This window comes from Fundulus heteroclitus, chromosome 3 (assembly GCF_011125445.2).
Source record: "Fundulus heteroclitus isolate FHET01 chromosome 3, MU-UCD_Fhet_4.1, whole genome shotgun sequence".
NCBI lineage: Eukaryota > Metazoa > Chordata > Actinopteri > Cyprinodontiformes > Fundulidae > Fundulus > Fundulus heteroclitus.
The window spans coordinates 12,374,646-12,397,047 of NC_046363.1; the positions used below are offsets into that span (position 1 = coordinate 12,374,646).

The following is a 22,402-nucleotide window of genomic DNA, read 5'->3' on the forward strand; positions in this document are numbered from 1 at the left end:
GGTTCCTAAATCAACCAGAAAGCCTCAACATGGTCTTTAGAGACATTCAAAGTCCACTTAAACCCTTTTGTATGGTATACATTAGGAGTGCCGACTGGAAGGCTGAGGGGTTTCCACCAGTGCAGAGTTTGCCCAACGCTGGCAGCAGGGGGTGTAGCGCATCGGCATACACATGCAGACGTTTGGACAACAGCCTTGTGACTAGAAGAGCAGCGCTAAAGTTCTGCAGGATGTAACAGGATCAAATGCAGAAAACTAGAGCACAGTTTTCTTTTTGTTTTCTGATGAGTAAAAACCTGAATCTTTGTGACGTCTGACAAATGTTTTGTCGGTAGAAGAAAACAGGAGCGTTACCATGAGTCCAGCAGAAAAGCTAAATACAATGTATGTGTTCCCCAACAATACTGTCATATAAAGAGCAGCATTAAAACATCCTCCTACAACAACTTCTTTCAGCAATCAGGATTCTGGTGTTTTCTAGAGTGGTGGAGCGAGTCACAAGAGAAAATTGATTAGAAACTCATTAAATGCTATACCAGTAAAGTTATGGGCCTGCAATGATGAAACTGCCTGGATTGTAACCCCGTTGAGATTCTGTGGTCAATTCTCAAAAAGCAGATGGATGATCAGAGCCCAACAAACTGTGTGACCCCAAGCACTAATAAAGCTGGGATGTATCTCTATCAGTTCGGATTTGTCCTTGGTGTTCTCATCCAGCACGTCAGGCTGAATCGCACTACTTATGAAGAAGTTATTGCTGTAAACAACTCAGATTTATAAATTGGATGGCTTTGTTAATGAAAACCTTGTAAAGTTATAAAGTATTTTTGATTTGTTTTTATTATTTTGATTAGTTTTTTTAATTTATCATTTACCAAAGAAATGTTATTTAAAAATTCAAAACATTTGAAAAATAAAGGATACAAATTTTGTCTCACTGCCAAGGCCACTTGGCACTGACTCTACTCTACAAGATAATCTGCATTGGCCCTAAAAAATCTATATTGGTGTGTGTGTGTGTGTGTGTGTGTGTGTGTGTGTGTGCATATATATATATATATATATATATATATATATATATATATATATATATTAGGGCTGGGCAACGATTAAAATATTTAATCGCGATTAATCGCCCTGATTAATCGCGATTAATCGCATTGTATTTACAAACTCCAAGAATGAATTCAAAAGTAGTGTAAAGAGCACTTTTATTTTAATGTTCTGCTGCCATATGAACAAAAGTGTTGTAACATTTGTAGCCCTTATTTTATACTGGATATTTTCAACCCATCTATTGAATTTAGTGCACTACTTGATCTTTTCTTCATAAGAGAACAGCAAGCACTGCAGCCAAAATATGGCCTTTTTTGACCTGCTGTATATTAGCCAGTCCCTAAGCTTGATGTATCATTAAACTGTTGACCTTTTGGGTTTTGTGGTTTTTATTTTATTATTACAATTAAATAATAATAATAATAATAATAATAATAATAATGTTATGTTCAGTGTTTTTTCGCTAATCCACCTCTTATATATTTCAATCCTTATGTAATTTTGTCTGTGTTGTGTGCACCTGCCTGTTGCTTTAATCCTATACATTTCCCCGTCGTGGGATAAAAAAAGGATTAGCTAATGTTATCTTATCTTAAATAACACTTTTTAATATATGTACTGGGTTCTTTCAAGGTCTTAATTACATGTTATGTGTGGGCTCCAGTAACATCCATCCATCCATCCACTGATCTACCTGGATGTTCCCTGGAGGACTGAAACGCCTCAGTCAGAGACGTCTGTGGGTCTGTCGGGGCAGTGAGAGAAGTTTCGTCTCCTCTCTCCGTTTCTGGGGCTCGACATTTTCATGTTTTTTCACGTACTTAGATTAATTTGTTGTGTTTCCACGGAAATGAACCGGCTTTTTACAAAACATACAGCTTGATTTCATTTACGGTATTAAAATAAAGCCAAACGGTGCTACTTCCCCTGTTCATGTTTTTCCGCTGCTGCGGTCTCTTTCAGCTGTTTGTGTGTTAAGTTTGTGTGAGAGCTGAGTGGGCGGGCCAGGCTGAGCCTGCGTGCTGATTGGCTGGCGCCGCTGAGCCATGTACGAGAGGGGAGGGGGAGCGGGAGAGTGCTGCCTGACTGACACTGACTGAAAGCATGTGAGCAACATGCGTTAATGCGCGATAAAATAAATATCGCCGTTAATAGTTTTATGAATTAACGCGCAATTAACGCGTTAACTTGCCCAGCCCTAATATATATATATATATATATATATATATATATATATATATAGATAGATAGATAGATAGATAGATAGATAGATAGATAGATAGATAGATAGATAGATAGATAGATAGTTATATGGATGGATACCTTTCACATTTGGACCGATATTGTACCAAGACCCAGTACCTGGGAATCGATACCAGTACCTATTTTCGGTACTTTTGTGTGTATTAAATGTTATTTTATTAATACAATCTCTAATTTTTCCAATTGAACCTTTATTTCTCAATATATAAACTTCTTTGTATCTTGAAATGAACCTTGTTAAATAATTTATGAATTTTAAAACTGCCTGAATCCACAGCTAATAAACCTTTACCAAAACAACAGTTATCAGAGGCACAAAGTGAACGAGGTCAATACTGTATTGAAGCTGTGTGTGAATAAAATTCAGGGAATTATTTTAGTGCAACAGTGTGTGTGTATGTATGTGTGTGTATGTGTATATATATATATATATATATATATATATATATATATATATATATATATATATATATATATATATATAATGAAAAATATAATGAAAAGTATGAGCACTAAATAAATGTTACTTAAACTGAGTTGTATCGTTATACAAGCAGGACATCTTTTCTGGGTCCCACAAACATGAAATCCAGGTCCAGCCATGATGTGGAAACATGTTCTGCTCCACAGGGCTTGTGGAAGTGTTGGTGAGGACTGTGTCAGAAGCTGCGCTGGTCTACCTTGAAGGAGAGAAGCACGCTGGAAGGAAGATCAGCCTTGTTGTCCTACAAGCACTTTTGGAAATTCTACAAAACATCCTAAAGCAAACATCAGTTGTTGTCCGAGCTGCACTGCAGGTACGATTGCTCAAAGTAACAGAATCTGATCCAATATTTATTACGAAGGGCATAATTCATGTCAAAAAATGTTTTGTTCATGTCATCCTTAACTTATGTGAGATTATTTCATGGGAAACTTTGCATTTTGCCTGATAGGCTATACATTACCTTGCATTGTGTTACGTTACGACAAACTTTAGCAGGATTTGTGTGATAGACCGACACAAAGTAGTGTACAGTTTTGAAGCAGAAAGGAAAGAATACATGATTTTCTTTTTCTTATTATTTGTATTCAGACCCCTGTACTCTAATGCCTAATAAATAGAATCCAGCATGATAAAACTTCTTTAGATGTCACCAAATTAGTTAATATAACGATGAAAAGCGTGACGAGAAGAAAACCCCAAGAAGTCATGTTAGCAGTTTGCCACAAACTGCAGGGGATGCAGCAAACATGTGGAAGATGAAAGGTGTTTTGGTCCGATGAGGCCAGAAAGGTCTATTTTGGTCATGTAGAACACGTTGTGTGGTGGAAAATTAGCACTAAATGGACCATAAACCACTGTTGCTTTTCTTCAGCAGGGTTGTGAGCTGGTCAGAGTTGGTGCTTCCCATCAGCTCTGATGGGAGCTAATTACAGGACAGCCCTGAGACCGGTGCTGAAATTCGCCCTCCAGTAGGACATTGACACTCTGCCAGAGATCCGTTGGAATAGCCTCGATCAAAGCATAGTTATGGGTTAGGATGGCCCTGTCAAAGTCCAGACCTGAATCCAATGAGAATGTGGCAAGAAATAATGAAAATTGATGTCACAGATGCTGTGATTCCAACCTGAGAGCTTTTTTTGTTTGTTTCTAGATATGCAAAGCTAATAAGGACACACTGTACCTCAAAAGACTGTAAATGCAGTGAAAACGCTTCTACAAAGCATCACATTTCTCTTTGAAACTAAAAATGAAAAGCCAGCTATATTTTTCTGTCCACCTCACAGTTATGCCGTACTTTATGTTGGTCTATCACATTTTTTGTAAACCACATTGAAAGTTTGTGGACAAGTTCAAGGGGTGTCAGTGCTAGAGAGATGCGCTTTATTTTCCACATGGTTTCACCAACACTTGACCTCTTTATCTCCACTGAGCCCACAACGGCCAGCAAAACGATAAAGTCATCCGCCTCGAAATGCTGTCCTTGTATCCTCTCCCCAAAGGTGCGCGCATGTATGTGTTTGAGTGTGTCTCCATTGATGTATGCAATGAAGCTCGCAGGTTTAGGCAACTGCAATATTGAAGTTGTAGACTCAGGAGAAAGAGCATGAAGTCCCTGGGACACACACACACACACACACACACACACACACAGAGGCATATACTGAGGGGCCTGTCTGGCTATGTCCCTGCGGCCTCATTATTACCGCTGGCTTTGTCCTCAGCTTGCCTCACTATATAGACAGACACACATACACACAAACCGGCCCCCATCTCCCCATACTGTGCACCCCAGCCCAGCACATACATATTAATGCCTGGACAAGGGGGTGGGGGGACTAAAGTGGAAGGAGGGTAAAAGAATGGGTGAAAGAGGAGAGAAGAGGAAGCATGGAAAGAGAGATGAAGATGGGGAAAGGGAGCAAAGAGAATGTGCAGCGGAAATCAATTCTACCATAAATGCAAAGCTTATTAAAAAGAAAAATTCTGCCTAAACCAAATTCATTTGGGTAATAAGGTCCGATAAGGGAAGCCGACATGACTCGACCGCTCTCCCTAAACTGTTTCTCAGGGTTTTTTTTTGTTTTTTTTTTTAAGAGAGAGCATGTCGGATATTTCAGTACAGAGGTGGGGAGGGAAAAAACTGAGCTGGAAGAGCAGCAGTAACTTTGGCAGAGAAAGAAGGCGTATGCCAGTGTTAATCACCTTATTCCACTTCTAATTGGCCTAAAGTTTCACTGCAGGCACGGACCGAACTAAAACAAGCCAAGCCGTGTTACCGAGGTGCTAATGATGAATGACAAAAAAAACAGAAACACAGAATACAGGAAGGTTAATTGTTAGTGACGTGCAAAAAAATACATGCCGTGGCAAAAGAAAAGTGTTGAAGCTATGTTGTCCTGAGCATCTTGTTAAGGAAGGGTGGCAATATCGACACGCAGAAAAACAATTTCCTATCTTAGTCTATCACGTCGTCTTTCTGTGTCAGTCTGTCAGAATAGTCTTGACAAGTCTCTGGATAAATCATTATTGACTGTCAAATCTTTATAAATGATTTAATGTGTGTGTGTGTGTGTGTGTGGGTGTGTGTGTGTGTGTGTGTGTGTGTGTGTGTGTGTGTGTAGAGCCAGAGGCTATCTTGTTCAGCAGCAGAAACGGAGGCAGCAGAGAAACTGCTCGTAGCCAACAGACCCCTGAGCCAACTCAGCACTCACCTCATCCACATGGTGAGACCCACACTCTCACAGCCTTTTTGTGTTTGTGCTCACAGTTTCTCACAGTTTCTCCAAGCATGTTTGTCGACGTCCTTGCTTTACTTCCGCCGCCTCGCAAAAGTTTTCATACCTTGAGAACTTTGTCAGCCACCAGTCTGTTGTACTGGCGGTTCATATGGTGGCTAACACAAAGCAGCGTAAGGGAATAAGAATGATAATTGTTTTATATTAAAGTATATATAAAGTGTATATATTGTATTAAAGAAGAATCTGCTGTGTTTTTATTAGCTGGAGGTAGTAAAGGTTGTGTTAATCTGTATAATGTGTTTCACTTAGTGAGTTGAGTTAATGAAATTAATGAACCTTTCAATGATATTCTGATTTATTGCATGTTTTTCTTGTCAAAATAGCTCAGTCTCAGTCAGTGTCTGTGAGCATTAACTTTTATCTTAAATTCTTATTTGGTTTTACATCTGAACTTAAAGTGGACCATTCTAATACATCAATTATGCTTTGATCCAAACTATGCTAAGAGTCTCCCTCCTGAGCGTTGGGTCTCTGCAGCTCCTCCCGAGTTACTATTGACTGCTTCTCTGATAAATGCCCTCCCTGCCAAAGCCTTGGTTAGTTTGTCTGGGCTTGTTTGCTTTTGTCAAGTATCTGTTCCAAGTTCAGGTGATGGTTTGAGCAGATCTTAAAGGCTTCAAATGCTGTTTAAACTTCTCCACAACTTTATCCCTGACCTGCATGCGGCGTCCCTTGGTCTTCCTGGCGCTGCTTTGATTCTGGGAAAGCACCTGCACACACCCTGATGGAGCTTATAGAGCTGCAGTGTAGCAGCCATACTCAAAGCACACCCACCCCCCATCAGTGAGAGGATGCCTTAATGCCGCCTCCACGCTGCTGGAAGGCTCCGGGTGTTTAATAGTACATGGCCTACCTGTGCGTGCAACTGTTCAAGATCAACAAGCCAACTTACTGATGCACACCCCCAAAGTCATAATCTCCCACAGCTCTGAACCTAACACCAAACAACAAACCGTCCATTTAGTCTTTAACATTAATCATTTTTGGCCCTATCAAGAGAAATCCAAATAAAGTACATTGTTGTCTGTGGTTGTAACTTTAAAAGACGTGAGGCAGTTCAGAGGGTATGAACACATTAGCCAGGTTCTGCATATGATTAAAGAAACAGTGTTTGTTACATGGCATGAGCAGAAGAAATGATCTGGTAATGTGAACATTACCAGATAAAGAAGTGTAAAGAAAATTTAATCAACTCCTTAATATGAAAGTAACATAATAGGCTGCCCATTTTATAAATAGATACTATAACCCTGTATTGTCCCTAAATGTGATATAGTCTTTAATTTAGATGACCAAAACAAGAGAAGTCAACAATAAACTGTTGAAAAACGCAGGAAATTAATTCACTGTCTACCAAGGTCATTTTGACTGCTTAATCAAAGAGTTAGCTGTGCCTTTTAATAAAACAAAAACCCTAAACAGAATAAAAAAGTTTGTTGTTATCGTGAAATAAGAAGAAGGTTAGACAGAAGAAAGGATGCTGTAAGTTCTCCTGGAAAGTCGATGGTATTGTGTGGAGAGCAGAGAGGAAGGAAATTGGGGGCCAGAAAAGAGGGGCGTCTCCAGGGAGCCAATGAAGACATTAGAGGGCTGATGGAGCAGCCAACACGCTCTCAACCTCTGCACAGCCCCTTTGCCCTTTGAAAGATTAGTGAGCCGGTGAAACGTTGTCGATAGCAATCCAACATTACTAAAACTGCCAAAACCTCCCTGTGACAACAGCTGGTTTTAGAGCGTGCTAAAGATCTTTATTAATGTAGCAAGTCTTTTCGTTTTGTCTGGACGAATTTATTTTGACAAATCACACAAAATAAATTTTTAATTTTCAGCCGTTGCTAAGATTAGGAACCTCCTGTCACGATTTTGTTTACCGATAAACTCAGGATGCACACACGGGACTAAAAGTTTGAGAGTATTTATTACAAGGTTGATGGGTGGAGGTTTGCTGAGGCCAGAGGAGCTGGTTGTACAGGAACGGAGAGAAGGTGATGGCAGGAGCTGACGGACCGGAGACTGAGAGTCCACCCTTGCTTGGTGTTGCTCGGCTAGTAGGCCTCGTAGCACTCAGGTTAGCAGTTCATAGAAGACACCAGGGCACAGAGCTGAGCTTCACCAGGGCGGCTAGTCAGGTTAGCCGAACTTGAGAGACACCAGGGCTCAGAGCTGAGCTTCTCCAGGGCGGCTAGTCAGGTTAGCAGAACTAGAGAGACACCGAGGCTCAGAGCTGAACTTCTCCAGGGCGGCTAGTCAGGTTAGCAGAACTGAGAGACACCGAGGCTCAGAGCTGAACTTCTCCAGGGCGGCTAGTCAGGTTAGCAGAACTGAGAGACAGCAGGGCACAGAGCAGAACTCCTCCAGGGCGGCTAGTCAGGTTAGCAGAACTTGAGAGACAACAGGGCACAGAGCAGAACCTCTCCAGGGACAAACAGAGAACAAACAGTCTTTAGAGTGACTGACTGGACTAACCTTAACCGGAGCAAAAACAAAGCTTCCAAGGCAAACGGGGACTGGCATGGAGAGGTGTGGAGTGATGATGACGGCCCAGTGCTGAACTAAAGACAGAGGGAGGTTTAAATAGAGAACTGACAGGTGACACCAGGGTCTGACTAATTAACCAGCAAATGATATCAGGTGTGACTGACTGCTGAGGAGGAGAAGTGAAAATTGACAGAAAATAACTGATGACTGAAAACTAACAATAAATAAAGTCAAACCTAACCCAAAAGAGATGAAAAAATGAAAGTAACAGAAAAACAAAGCCAAACCAAAACTCAACCATGACATTACCCCCCCCTCAAGGCCGGACTCCGAACGGCCTAAAATCAAACAAAACAAACTACAAAGTGACCGAACCAGGGTGGGTGGAGGGAAGGCAGGATGGCGGGCAAGAGTCATAACCAAGCTGATCTAACCTGGGTGGGTGGAGGGTGGTACGGATGGCGGGCTAAAAACAAAAACTACCCACTCAGGGCGATCTGAAACAAGGAAAAACAAAAGCGGACTAAAGGGGTTACTAACAGCCCCTGGTAGGCCAACAAAGGGCATCTAACCGACGCTGACAGGCGAACATCGCCACAAGGCAAAAACGGGCAGAACAGGCGAACATCGCCACAAGGCAGAACAGGCGAACAACGCCAGAGGGAAGAACAGGCGTACGACAACGCCAGAGGGAAGAACAGGCGTACGACAACGCCAGAGGGAAGAACAGGCGTACGACAACGCCAGAGGGAAGAACAGGCGTACGACAACGCCAGAGGGAAGAACAGGCGTACGACAACGCCAGAGGGAAGAACAGGCGTACGACAACGCCAGAGGGAAGAACAGGCGCACGACAACGCCAGAGGGAAGAAACGGGCGCACGACAGCGCCAAAGGGAAGGAACAGGCGTACTTAACGCCAAAGGGAAGGAACGGGCGTACTTAACGCCAAAGGGAAGGAACGGGCGTACTTAACGCCAAAGGGAAGGAACGGGCGTACTTAACGCCAAAGGGAAGGAACGGGCGTACTTAACGCCAAAGGGAAGGAACAGGCGTACTTAACGCCAAAGGGAAGGAACGGGCGTACTTAACGCCAAAGGGAAGGAACGGGCGCACAACAGCGCCAAAGGGAAGGAACGGGCGCACAACAACGCCAAAGAGAAACCCGCCGGGGCGTGAGGTAAACGCCGGGGCTTGGGGAAGAGAATGTCGGGATGTGAGGAAAGCAGGAACATCTAAACGCCTAGGAACAAGAACGGAGGGCGTACTTACACGCCGGGGAACCGAGAACAGAGGGCGTCCTAACACGCCGGGGAACCAAGAGTCAGAGAGCATCCTAACACGCCGGGGAACCAAGAGTCAGAGAGCGTCCTAACACGCCGGGGAACCGAGAACAAAGGGCGTCCTAACACGCCGGGGAACTGAGAACAAAGGGCGTCCTAACACGCCGGGGAACCGAGAACAAAGGGCGTCCTAACACGCCGGGGAACTGAGAACAAAGGGCGTCCTAACACGCCGGGGAACCGAGAACAAAGGGCGTCCTAATACGCCGGGGAACCGAGAACAAAGCGCGTCTAAACACGCCGGGAACACTAAATCTAAACGCCAGGAATCTAAACACCAGGGAAACAGGAACAAAGGGCATCCTAATACGCCGGAAAAACACGAAATCTACAGGGGTCAGAAGCCTAAGCAAGCGCTAGGAACTAAGGAGCACTGGGAGAGCACAGGACAAAATAAAGAATTTAAACTAAGAATTAAAAAATAAAGGCAAGACTAGAACAGGGATAGCACCACAAAAGAAAAAACTAAAGCTAACCCTTGAATCAAAACAAAAACACTAAGCAGAAAACTAAAACGATACCAGAAAATTAAAACTAAACAGAGAAACTAGGACCCGAACTGGTAAACTACTGTAAAAACTAGATAGCTAAAGTAACACAAAACTGAAGCTGAAAAACTAAGGTAAAAAAAACAATACTTAAGCAAAATAGGAGACTAAGGCTAAACTAGAAATTAAGGCAAAACAAGAAAACAAGAACATGAATAAGTAAACTAACGAGAAAACCAGAGAACTAAGGCTACAAATGAGGAAATAAAGCAAAGCTTGGAAACTAAGGCAAAATCTAGAATCCTAAACGGAGCAGGACAAACAAAAGCAAAAACAGAGACTAAGAATTCTGAGGAAACAAGAACCCCTAAATAACTCTAAATCCCAAAATCCTAAGTAGAACAAAAACTGAAATTGAGCCCAAAAAATAACAGAAGGCACTGGCCTTAAGGGCTCAGGCAAAGGCGGTTGCTAAGCAAAAAAGAAAAGTCTTCGTGGAGGTCGTCCTGGACGAGGCAGGCGGCGGAGCAGCATCGCCCGACTAAACCCTCGAGGAGGGCGGCCCCGACGAGGCAAAGTCAAGCGGCCCGGAGACCTAAACCCTCGAGGAGGGCGGCCCCGACGAGGCAAAGTCAAGCGGCCTGGAGACGGCGGTCGGCGGCTCCGGCCGAACAGAAAAGTCAGAGACGGGCGCCGTGGTGGACGGCCCCGACGAGGCAGAGTCGAGCGGCTCGGAGTCCGCAGTCTGCGGCTCCGGCCGAACAGAAAAGTCAGAGGCGGGCGCCGTGGTGGACGGCCCCGACGAGGCAGAGTCGAGCGGCTCGAAGTCCGCAGTCTGCGGCTCCGGCCAAACAGATCAGTTGGAGGAGGTGCCAGGCTACAGGTCTCGGTGGAAACCGAGGCCAGAGGCGGGTCCTCCTGGACCTCCTCACGAGGCTTGGGCGGAGGCAGGTCCTCCTGGACCTCCTCACGAGGCTTGGGCGGAGGCAGGTCCTCCTGGACCTCCTCACGAGGCTTGGGCGGAGGCAGGTCCTCCTGGACCTCCTCACGGGACTTGGGCGGAGGCAAAGCGGCTCCCTCGGAGGCCTCGGGCTGAGGCAAAGCGGCTCCCTCGGAGACCTCGGGCTGAGGCAAAGCGGCTCCCTCGGAGGCCTCGGCTTGAGGCGGAACAGCTCCCTCGGAGGCCTCGGCTTGAGGCGGAACAGCTCCCTCGGAGGCCTCGGCTTGAGGCGGAACAGCTCCCTCGGAGGCCTCGGCTTGAGGCGGAACAGCTCCCTCGGAGGCCTCGGCTTGAGGCGGAACAGCTCCCTCGGAGGCCTCGGCTTGAGGCGGAACAGCTCCCTCGGAGGCCTCGGCTTGAGGCGGAACAACTCCCTCGTCGGCCGACGGGTCTGTTTTAGGCGGCTCGGAGCTTTCGGCGGCAAGCAGAGCGGTGCTTTCGGGCGGAGACGGGCAACAGGCTTTGGCGGGCAGCGGCGCCGGGCAACAGGCTTCGGCAGGCAGTGGGGTTGGAGGCGGAAACGATTCCTCTTGAACCTTGACGGACCCTCCGCGCCGGTGGTTCTGCTGTCTTCGCCGGGAAGGGACAGATGAGGAATCTGAGGCAATCTCCGGGGTGGCAGCTGGCCAGCAGGGCAGAAGGTCGTCTCGGTCTCCGTAGTAGAACTCCCACAGCTGGCTCTCCTTGATGCGTGGGGGTCTGCTAGGTGGAACGATGTGCTTTACTCGAGGGGCCAGCTGTGAGTCATGGAGATGATGACCGAGACGACGAGAGGCTGAGCGGCTTCCTTTCCCGGGCTCTGAAGTAGCCGTTACCACACCCACTTGGACCACCAGGGGAGTAGAGTTGGCCCGGATCGGTGGCGCAGGGTTCCGGGCTGAAGCCATCCTGGCGTACCTTTCCCTCATCTGACGTTGGCACATCTCTAAATATGCGATGATTTCCGGGTCGTCAACTCCTGCAGGTAAGTCCCGCATGGCGCCTGAGTCTACCTTGTGACTGGGCCGTACTGTCACGATTTTGTTTACCGATAAACTCAGGATGCACACACGGGACTAAAAGTTTGAGAGTATTTATTACAAGGTTGATGGGTGGAGGTTTGCTGAGGCCAGAGGAGCTGGTTGTACAGGAACGGAGAGAAGGTGATGGCAGGAGCTGACGGACCGGAGACTGAGAGTCCACCCTTGCTTGGTGTTGCTCGGCTAGTAGGCCTCGTAGCACTCAGGTTAGCAGTTCATAGAAGACACCAGGGCACAGAGCTGAGCTTCACCAGGGCGGCTAGTCAGGTTAGCCGAACTTGAGAGACACCAGGGCTCAGAGCTGAGCTTCTCCAGGGCGGCTAGTCAGGTTAGCAGAACTAGAGAGACACCGAGGCTCAGAGCTGAACTTCTCCAGGGCGGCTAGTCAGGTTAGCAGAACTGAGAGACAGCAGGGCACAGAGCAGAACTCCTCCAGGGCGGCTAGTCAGGTTAGCAGAACTTGAGAGACAACAGGGCACAGAGCAGAACCTCTCCAGGGACAAACAGAGAACAAACAGTCTTTAGAGTGACTGACTGGACTAACCTTAACAGGAGCAAAAACAAAGCTTCCAAGGCAAACGGGGACTGGCATGGAGAGGTGTGGAGTGATGATGACGGCCCAGTGCTGAACTAAAGACAGAGGGAGGTTTAAATAGAGAACTGACAGGTGACACCAGGGTCTGACTAATTAACCAGCAAATGATATCAGGTGTGACTGACTGCTGAGGAGGAGAAGTGAAAATTGACAGAAAATAACTGATGACTGAAAACTAACAATAAATAAAGTCAAACCTAACCCAAAAGAGATGAAAAAATGAAAGTAACAGAAAAACAAAGCCAAACCAAAACTCAACCATGACACCTCCTACTTCCTCTTTCTAAGATGGTAATAAAATGGTTGATTGTACTTCTTATTATGGATAACACATTGCTTTCATATCAGTGAAAAAAAGGATTTTTGCCTCCTTACAAATCTCTTCTGTTTTTCCTTGTTTTGTCACACTTCAATGTTTCAGATCATCAAACTTGTTTTAACACAAATGACAACCTGACCTAATGTGGAAAAGTATTTGTCATCTTGGTGGCAGGAAGTGACATCAGACGTTCACAATAACTGACCACAGAGATTATGGCTCGCTCTTCTTTGCAGAACTGCTTCATGTTAGTCGCACTAAAAGGCTTTTCACGCATAAGCGGCCTGGTTGAGGTCATACCTCAGCACATCAGGCGCTCTTTAGTTTACGGTTACAGTTGATAGTCGGTCATCCCCCGTTTTAAGATATTCTGGCAGGAGAGCAGAGTTCATGCTTCCATCGTTTGAAGTCATCCGGATCCTGAAGCAGCAAAGCAGGCCCGCACCATCACACTGCCGCCACCATGCTTGGCTGTTGCCACCGCAAACTTCAGTTTTTTATGATAGTCTGACGCAAAGAAGCAGATATTTGTGAAGTGGCAGGAAGAACCTGCATGTTTTCTGTTTTTATTGGATCTGTTCTTATTTTATTTAAATGTTCTTTCCCTAATTCTCTTCATCACCTAATTAGCGACCCTGGTTCACGTCTGCGTAACGTCAGTGTGAGTACCGACTGTCGGGGATATGAACACTTTCACAAGGCGCTGTGGTTGGAACAACCATCTTATTTAATTAAAGTCCTGTTGGCAGGAAAAGGCTGTTTCATTGGTGCTGAGCTCCTTTATCATTTATCAGGAATCAAACCCCCTGTCCACCGCAGAATGGACACAGACTCACGGTTTAACCTGATAAAGTTTTAAACGTTTGTAAATGACCTTTGAAGAAGACGAGCTGGAACATCAGTTGAATTAGGCGGGTACCGCATGGTTCAACGTGTGCATGCTTTACTCATCTCTGCAGCTGTCCACTGAGAACCAGGAGGTGTGGGAGGAATCTATTCAGTGTCTGTCCTTGCTGGTGCAGCTATACGGCGGAGAGGGTCAGGACTGCCTATCGCCTTTGTGCTTACAAAGCTTCTGCCATCTCCTGCGCACCCACATGAACGCTGCGACCCCCCGGATCCAACGCACAGCTCTTAGGGTCATTAAGCGGCTGGTGAGTGGTCCACACAGGAGCAGCCGCTCCGTCGCGCTAGATCTAAATGTGAGCTCTGCCAGTGGAGAGTCCTGGGGACATCGAGAGATTGAAAAAAAATAAAAAATAATCACTAGACACACTCTTGCACACACTAGCACTCCCAGACTCATACTGGGTTCCTACCCTGCAAATAATGTGCAGTTTCACCCGAACTAGACTGACAGAAGGTGTGAGACGGAGGGAGGAAAAAATGCTGGGTTGTTTCTTCCTGTCAGTATCTGGTCAAGAGTCTGTCCAATTTTGTGGGATAGTCAGTATGATTCCTGGCTCTGATGAAAGCTAACCTAGAGGAGAGTGCACTGCAGTATAGCTGCTACTTCCCCAGCACCATAAACACAAGTTTTAGTTTGTTAGCGCTGGGAAGTAAACAGACTTTTACTAAACTACTTTTAACAAGGTGGCTGTTTTTCTGCTGTGACACGACAACGATGCTGTGCTAGCCCTTCAGCCATTATATCAATAACTCCACTGCGCCGATTATTTGCCATCACAGTCTCTAAATACTGGAAAAAATGTCTTTTTATTCTGCTGGAGGTGAACCATACATACATTGAATCACAATATTGGTATCTGCAATATCGGACCACTTGGCTTCGACATTCACCTCACATTCTGGATCTTGTATGCAAGTTATGTCTGCCTGTAACGTATTTGACCTGCTGGATGGTCTTTCATTGCCCTCGCTGCTCTGACCTGATGTATATTTTACAGTGGCTGAGATGCTAAAGCCCATTAAGAATGCTAAGGCTTTTGTGAGGAAGAAACAAATAGACGAGCCAGAAAAGATGTATGTTAATTGTAATAAATTTCATCTTGCAACATCCAGCAATAACAATTGTCCTGTTCTCACGCAGCCCTGCGTTCTGCACTAAAGTAACATTAAATGTTCTGGGCCACAAGATTTACGCTCCATTTCAGGACTCGCCGATGCTGAAAGTGATACTGATTTACGCTGAATAGTAACACGCATGCTCCGCCATACACTGAAAAGTTTGCATCCTTTTTTCCAGCGGAGTTTGCTAATGCAATATATTGTTGTAAGTATTCTTAGATTGCCTGGTTGTAATGAGTTGTTAATTGTCATAAAACCTTTGATTTGAACCAGGTTTTAATTGCTGGGGCTGAGTTGATGAGGGAGTGCAATAAAAACACACACACACACATTTTAAGTTCTCTATGAATTATGCAGAATGCATCCCAAATGTTTTGGCTTGGCCGCAGGGTCATGAAATACTTCCTGCACGTGGGACACAAGGTCAGCTGCCACCTTTGTGTTGTGTGAACTGACCCAAGGCTGTGCCTGGAAGCTACTTTACTTTGTAGTCGTGCGTGAGAGAGGAAAGAGAGTACATTTGCATTTGTAGATATTTTTGTAATTCTTCTCACTAATTAGTTCTGGCCATCTGAACCTCCCACTCACACACTCTCTCTCTCTCTCTCCATGTCACAGACTCCCCCCTTTTTTTTTCTCCTGTATTTGTCTGACAAATTTGTCCTGTTGTGCAAACTCTCTCATTACCCCTGTCGCCGCCTCAGTGTGTCGTCTCTCTCTGGCTCTCCACCCTGAGCAACACACAGTGGGATGTTTCACCTGTTCGCCTGTAGCTAGGGGACGATTGGCCAAGCAGCCTCCCAGTGGAAGTACAACTCATTTATTTGGCCATAAAAAAATACCCCACACCCTCCTCTCCAAAGCTCTCCCGTTTGTCACACATTGGAGTCAGCAAATGTTTGATGTCAGCTACATTTTAGGTCCCAAATAATTTAAATACAGGAATTACTTTTGTTTGTGTTTCTGATAAAAACCAGTCTGCTACTAAAATCACAACGACCCTGATAGAAAAGCACCTGGGCTAGGCACAGGGAATACATAAACAGATCATATTTGGTAATTGCTCGCCCTATATAAGCCTGATATAGCGCATGAGAACGCCGTTTAGCCACGTTCAGATTCTAATCGCTTAATTGCACCGTGCAATGCAGTGGTCCTTAATTTGTCTCCCACATTCTCTGTCAAACACACACCTACTCACTGAACCGAGTGCCTGCCCTTCACAAAAAGCTTTTTAATTATCTTTCATTGATTTCAGGCTTCTGTTAATCTCAATCAAAGATCCCGCTAATAGCTTTGAAACTAAAAAGAAGAGAGGGGGGGAGGGAATGAATCATTTTTGAATTAGTGAAATCTGACTGCAATTTATTTTTACAAATTAAAAAGACCAAAAAAAAAATGCTAATTCAATAAGACTGTGTGATAAGTTGCTAGATGAAGAAGCATTTATTATTTTCTCAGAGTAGTTTTTCAGTTTTTGTTTTGTTTTACTTGGTCTGCCTGCAGCATCAGAGTCAGTAATGTGTCTCCTCGAGAAGCAGAAACAACTATTTACTCCCCTTCAACTTTTCCCACGTTTTGTCTTTTTATGACCACAAACTCTGTGTTCTGTTTGGACTTTATGTGATAGAAGAACTGGTTCATAATTTTAATATAAAAGAAAAGGATTAAGTTTGTCAAAATGTTGTACAAATATGTTTCTTAAAAGTGCGTTCAGGTCCCTTTTATTGTAGACCGTCTAAGGATAAGTGGTAAGGAGCTGCAGAGATCCACAGCTCAGGTGGGAGGCTGTTGAGTGGACGACTATTTGTTTTGTACTCCTCAAATCTGGCCTTAATGGGAAGAGTGGATAGAAGAATGCTGCTGTTAAAAGAAAGGCTGAACAGGCCCAGTTTGCCGTAAGCTATTTAGGGAAACGGTAAACATGTGTTCTGATCAACCTCCATCTTTGAACTTATTGGCCTCCATGCAGAAGTCTAGGTTTGATGGAAAACTAATGCGGCACCTCGCACCATCACAACATCCCTGCTGTGAAACGTGGGGACGGCACCGCTCCCTGCTCCAGCTGGGACAGGGCAGCAGGTCAGAGTTTTGGGAGGATAAATGGAGTGAAATACAGAGCAAACATGGAAAGAAGTCTGTTAGAGGCCAAAATCAATTTAACACTACGGCAGAGATTCACCTCCAAACAGGACAATGACCTTAAGCATACACCCTCATCCCCAAAGTATGTTTTTTTTTTATTTTTTAATCAAAGCGCCAAAATCCTGTAAAAAGGATAAAAACATGAAGCAATTAATGCTACATTTTCATCTCAAGATACTCAACCGTGTCCTCAAAATCCAGAAATATCTCCTCCCAGTCGTTCCGTGTCAGCCTTTGAAACGCACATCTAAATGTTCTGCTATTCACGGATCGCGAACAAGTTTGTTTGGCGAATCTCCGTTCCGGCGCTGTCAGGTACATTGTCACTTGTTTAAACTCGACGTCTGCCATGACAGCGCCGCGCTATACGTCTGAGAAAGCTGCATGTGTGTCTGTCAACCGCGGCCCGTCTGGGTGCCTCCCGCACGACGCCGGGTTCAACATTATTGACTCGCTTGTTTGTCACATGGAGTTGGAGAGAGCGGAGGAGAAAGGCGGCCGGGGTGAGACGGAGAGCCGGGCTGTCTGTGTTCGGCTGGCAGGCGCGCATGAAGGTCCTCCAACCCTCATGGTGAAGGCAACAAAAAAAAAAAAAAAGAAAGTGTGTGCACTTGTGTGGAAAATAAGTGAGGGGAGCATCTTTTCTCTCCCCCTAACCCCGTTACTTAGCAACAACTGCACTGTGTCGCCACAGAGACGGACATGATAATGTCACCAGAGATCAAAGACGGCGACATAAACCCGCCGAGCGGTCGGACATGAGAGTTTACGCAAAGAATAGCCAGAAAAATCACAGACCCGCGCTGGCAGGCTTTACTGGTAGCTAGAAAATATTTTTCTCTATGAAATATATAAAAAAAACTTTCAACATTTAAAAGTTCGTGCCGATTTTAGCACTAATCTGTAGCTTCACAGATTTAGTTTTTGGGAAAACCCCTAAACAGGTCATAGTGTTGAGAGGCATGACAGGGCGGGTATAAAACCAGAGGAATCCCAACGGGAGAACAGAGGATGTGGCCAGGTAGGTTAGGGCGGGGCTGAGAGTCTCCCACAGACCAGCGTACGTGTTCAGCGATGGGATCATAAAGCAGGAAAAAAGCACCAAAATCAGAAAAAAAGACAAAGGTAGTGAGAAAATTGGATTCTGAAGTCTTTGATCAACTTACTTTGAAATGACAGCAAGAGTGGAGTGCTATGCCGTGGCAATATTATGGGCTGGTGGGCTTTATATTTTTATATCAAGGAGATGACTTACAATTAATCCACTTATAAAATCATTTCAACTGCAGAAATTAGATTTTTAAAACCTAAAGAACCAACATGGTGAATTTCCTGCTTGGAAGGATTCCTCAGCTAACGGGCAGCATAAGAGAAAAGAAAATCTATCACACCTCAAAGGATTATGACTATTGTGTCAGAATACATAAAGGGATACAGTGGCTTCAAACCAGGAATCAGCTTTAGGGGTTAAAAAGGTGCAGAAAAATGACGGTAAATTCCTGGAAACCTTCCATGATAAGTTGGACTATTCTTGACAGCAAATTTTCCATGAATTTCTGGGAGCTAATTAGAAACACATTGTGAAGCTTTGTGTTTCCCATAGGCTGAGATCCATGCAAAGATAATACGAGTAAAGAACTAGTTAAGGGTTCGTAAGTAGAACTCTACCAAGTTAAAATGAATTGTTTGTTATTAAATGAAAGAATTAATTGTTCAAAGTTAAATACATCTCACCCTCCAGCACCGCCTCCCAGCTGCTCGTTGAAATGGGGCTGGCAGTAGCATCTGTCAGCTATTTATCCACTGAATAAAATCATTTTCATATATACTTTAATACCACACAGTGAATACATTTACCCAATAAGAACAATAGAAGATGTCCCTTTATGTAGTCTATTGGCTCAGAAATATGGCCTCAGTAGTCTGGGGAACTCCTCTGTTGATGTGATGGAGGAATGCACATGGTAGGTAGCGGCCGCGGCCTCTACAGCTGTCTGACATATACTCAGGTGTGTCGGCTCATTAATACGTTCTCATTCATTCCCAATTGAAAGATTCAGACTTATACAGTTCTTGCAATTTTGCAATCAACAATTTTTTTAAAGTAGCATATTTTGCACAGAGTTGGGAAATTGGTGTTTGGTTGATTGTTTCTTTCTAACGACGCTACTTGGCAATAAATCTGAACCTGTTGAAAAGCCTCCTTGTTTTCCAAATAAATAATGGCACTTTTGTCAAAAAAATGTATTTGTTTATTGAGCAACAGAGTTGAGTATGAGCGTTCGTCCCATGAAATATTTGCCAAATGCCAGCCAGCTTATTATGGGTTATTTAAATGATTGGACTATCTGAATTTGAAGAAGCAAGACTAATGGGGAATTTTAAAAATGCAGCAGAGGCCTCAGTAGTGAATACAGCAACCGTACATAACCACAGCCGCCTTTTGTGCTAAGTTTCAATGCTCAGAGAATTACAGACAGATTTGAAGTGAGTTCCTATGGCAGAACTGACACATTTAGCCAACAAACAGAAATGCACTGTGGGTAGTGGCTACCAGCTCGACACTGCCACATGCTCGGTTGTGTTTCTGCGGCAGATTGAAAAATGTTCAACGGTCTTCTTCTTTTTTCATCCCAGTGTCAGACTGAATAGTGTTGTGTGTTTAAATGAAGCTTCATCTTCTCACTTTTTTCTCTTTTTTTAGACCCAAACCACGGAGCAATCTGATTGGTTCGACTGTCCTGAAGGAGCGGACCTAACGAATCTGCTTCGGGGTATTGCTGCATCCAACAGGTGCGTCTTTCTGATGTTGCATGTTTGTTTTTCTCCTGTCCTGTAAGGTTCACTGGTTGATAGCTGAAATGAAAAATACAGATTTCCTCATCACAGTGACATCTGGCAGTAAACTAGAGGAATGAAAAGTCAGTACTTTAAACTCCAACAGTCAGAGTAGCTTGGTGACGTAAAGTCTGCTTCTTCATGGCTCCTATGCCTAGGAGCAGAACAGCACGCTTCGTCCTGAGGTGGGGAGCCTGCAGAGCCATCATGATGTTTTTAGAGAGGTTCTGATTGGACAGCTTGGATCCTTCCATGTAATTGGATTTTCTTTGACACCTGTCACCCGTCTCAGCATTGTTAGCCCGTCTCCTCCAAAGCCAGTGGCCCCTATGGCCGGGTATGGCACACCCTGACACACTGCAGAAACGCTTCATAGACCAAGGAACCCAAGAACATGTTTAAGTGTTGACTTTTCAATTCTGTAGGTCTTAATCCAGCAGAGAACCTCTGTGGCGTGCTAGATCAGGGATTCCTAAACTTTGCAGCTTGTGACCCCTAAAAACACAACACCAGGGACTGGCAACACCCCCCGTTCTTTTGTTCTGTTTTAAATAATTAATATTCGGTAGATTGGGCAACATTGATCAAATAACAGCATCAATGCTACAGCTTGCTTCCTCGCTGCGAGTCGCCATTGTTGTCTGAATCCAACGACACAGCTACAAAAAATCCCACACGGCGATCCTGATTGGCTCGTCCATTTTATGTGGTGTTGAAATCCCTCCCTATGGCAGTGAGTCAAGATGGACGTGTGGAACTACATCCACCTGGCTAGTCAGGTTATTTGGGATCAACAAATTAAGTTAAGTCTAGCTTAATCGAACCATTTGTTGTAGCTCTGCTGAGCTATATAATACACTGGAGTGCTGATTTTGCCGAAAAACTGAAGCCACTGGCCGCCATCTTGCTACTCCCTACTCTCACAGAATCCCATAGGATTTGGTTGCAACAACAAGCAGTTTTCTGGCTGAGTGAAAACGTTTCAGTGGATGTACTAACACTATCAACTACTAGGAAATTAGGTGCTGAAATATTTTACATGTTATTCATATTAAATATACATATATATGTATATATAAGTAGGTGTATATGTATATATGTATATATATATGTATATATATGTGTAAATATATGTTTTTGTATATTGTTATTTATATATTTATAAATGTTTTTTATATATATATATATATATATATATATATATATATATTTAAATGAATAAAATGCAAATATTTCAGCACATGACTTTCTCAGTACTTGATAGTTTTAGAACATAACATAAAGTATATGGCATTTGACATTTTAAAAGTCTTAAGCCCCCCCTGAACATGAGAAAATCCTCGTTATTCGATGCTGTAGCGCACATATTTCCTAGTTACTGGGGGAAAATAGGGTGTACCAATATGGCGGCTGGAGGTTTAAAGTGACTCATTCTAACAGCGGGCGATTAGCACTCCAGTGTATAATATAGCTCAGTGGTATCGGCTTGCTGTCCTGCTGGAAAGCTAACCTCCGCCCCGGTGTCAAGCATTTTGCAGCTTCTAACACGATTGCCCAGTGTTGCTTCAGCCCGTGTCCCATCAACTCTGACCCACTTCCCTGTTTCTGCTGAAAAACGATCGACACAGCATGATGCTGCCATCACCATGTTACGCTCTAGGAAAGCCGTGTGGACGAAGGATGGAACAACGCTCCATCACACGCTCAACGTCGGGAATATTGTAGCTAGCCCTGATTTAAACTTGCTGTCTGCCTACTGATGTTTTCTAAGAAGCCTCTGAGGCCTTTGCTGAACAGCTGCGTTCACGCTGCCATGAAATTACAGACCTGTGGACTCTACTAACCAGCTGGGTGGCTTCTGAAGGCATGTGGTTGCACTGGCTTTTAGTTAGGCGTATCAGAGTAAAGAGAGCTAATTAGGTATGCACACAGCTACTCTGAGGGTGTTAGTTGGTCTACCTAGCTATCTTTAATTTTGTCACAGATACAAATATCGCTTCTTCCTCTTAGTCAAGAAAAGACACGGAGTCAGCTTAAAAGCTCACAAAACACAGAAATGTGAAATGCGTGGTCTGTTTCAACCTGTGGAGCTCTGCTTACATCTCTGGTTGCAGAGAGGTGAGTTTTTGGTAAACCTTAAGACGTGATTCCTCTGATCACTAGTGAAAAACATGGACTCCTGTTTATCCTTCTGAAAACCACTAATCAGTGTTTGTAAGTGCAGAGGTGGGCTGTCAGTAAGCGGGGCATACGTGGTGCACCTGTACCGCTGCAGAGGGCTGCTTTCATGAGTGTGTGGGCTGGATGTTTGCTCCCTCTTTGAACCCAGGGGCTTCTCACTATAGCGACCATGCTTCCTTTGATCCTCTGATATACGAGACCAGCGACCTCTCGCACACAGACGCACACGGGAACAGGACCACCGCACACAATTAGTTGCTTTCACTCTCCTCTGGATCCAGACCCCGTCTCTCAATCACACTCAGCCCCGGCCGGATCAATATTAAAGGTGCATTGTTGCTCCGCTATTGAGTCCCCTCTCATCC

The 22,402-nt window shown here is 44.5% G+C and overlaps 1 protein-coding gene across 5 annotated transcripts in view; it reads left to right on the forward strand.

Annotated features, from left to right (window-relative positions):
- Positions 1-22,402, forward strand: part of ulk4 (unc-51 like kinase 4) — a 130,143-nt gene that overhangs the window by 106,566 nt on the left and 1,175 nt on the right. For all 5 annotated transcript variants that reach the window (XM_036130229.1, XM_036130241.1, XM_036130246.1 and 2 more), the window contains 4 exons: positions 2,950-3,116; positions 5,428-5,529; positions 13,805-13,999; positions 19,723-19,811. In XM_036130229.1, the coding sequence (XP_035986122.1) occupies positions 2,950-3,116; positions 5,428-5,529; positions 13,805-13,999; positions 19,723-19,811 (553 nt within the window). The remainder of the gene's footprint in view (positions 1-2,949; positions 3,117-5,427; positions 5,530-13,804; positions 14,000-19,722; positions 19,812-22,402) is intronic.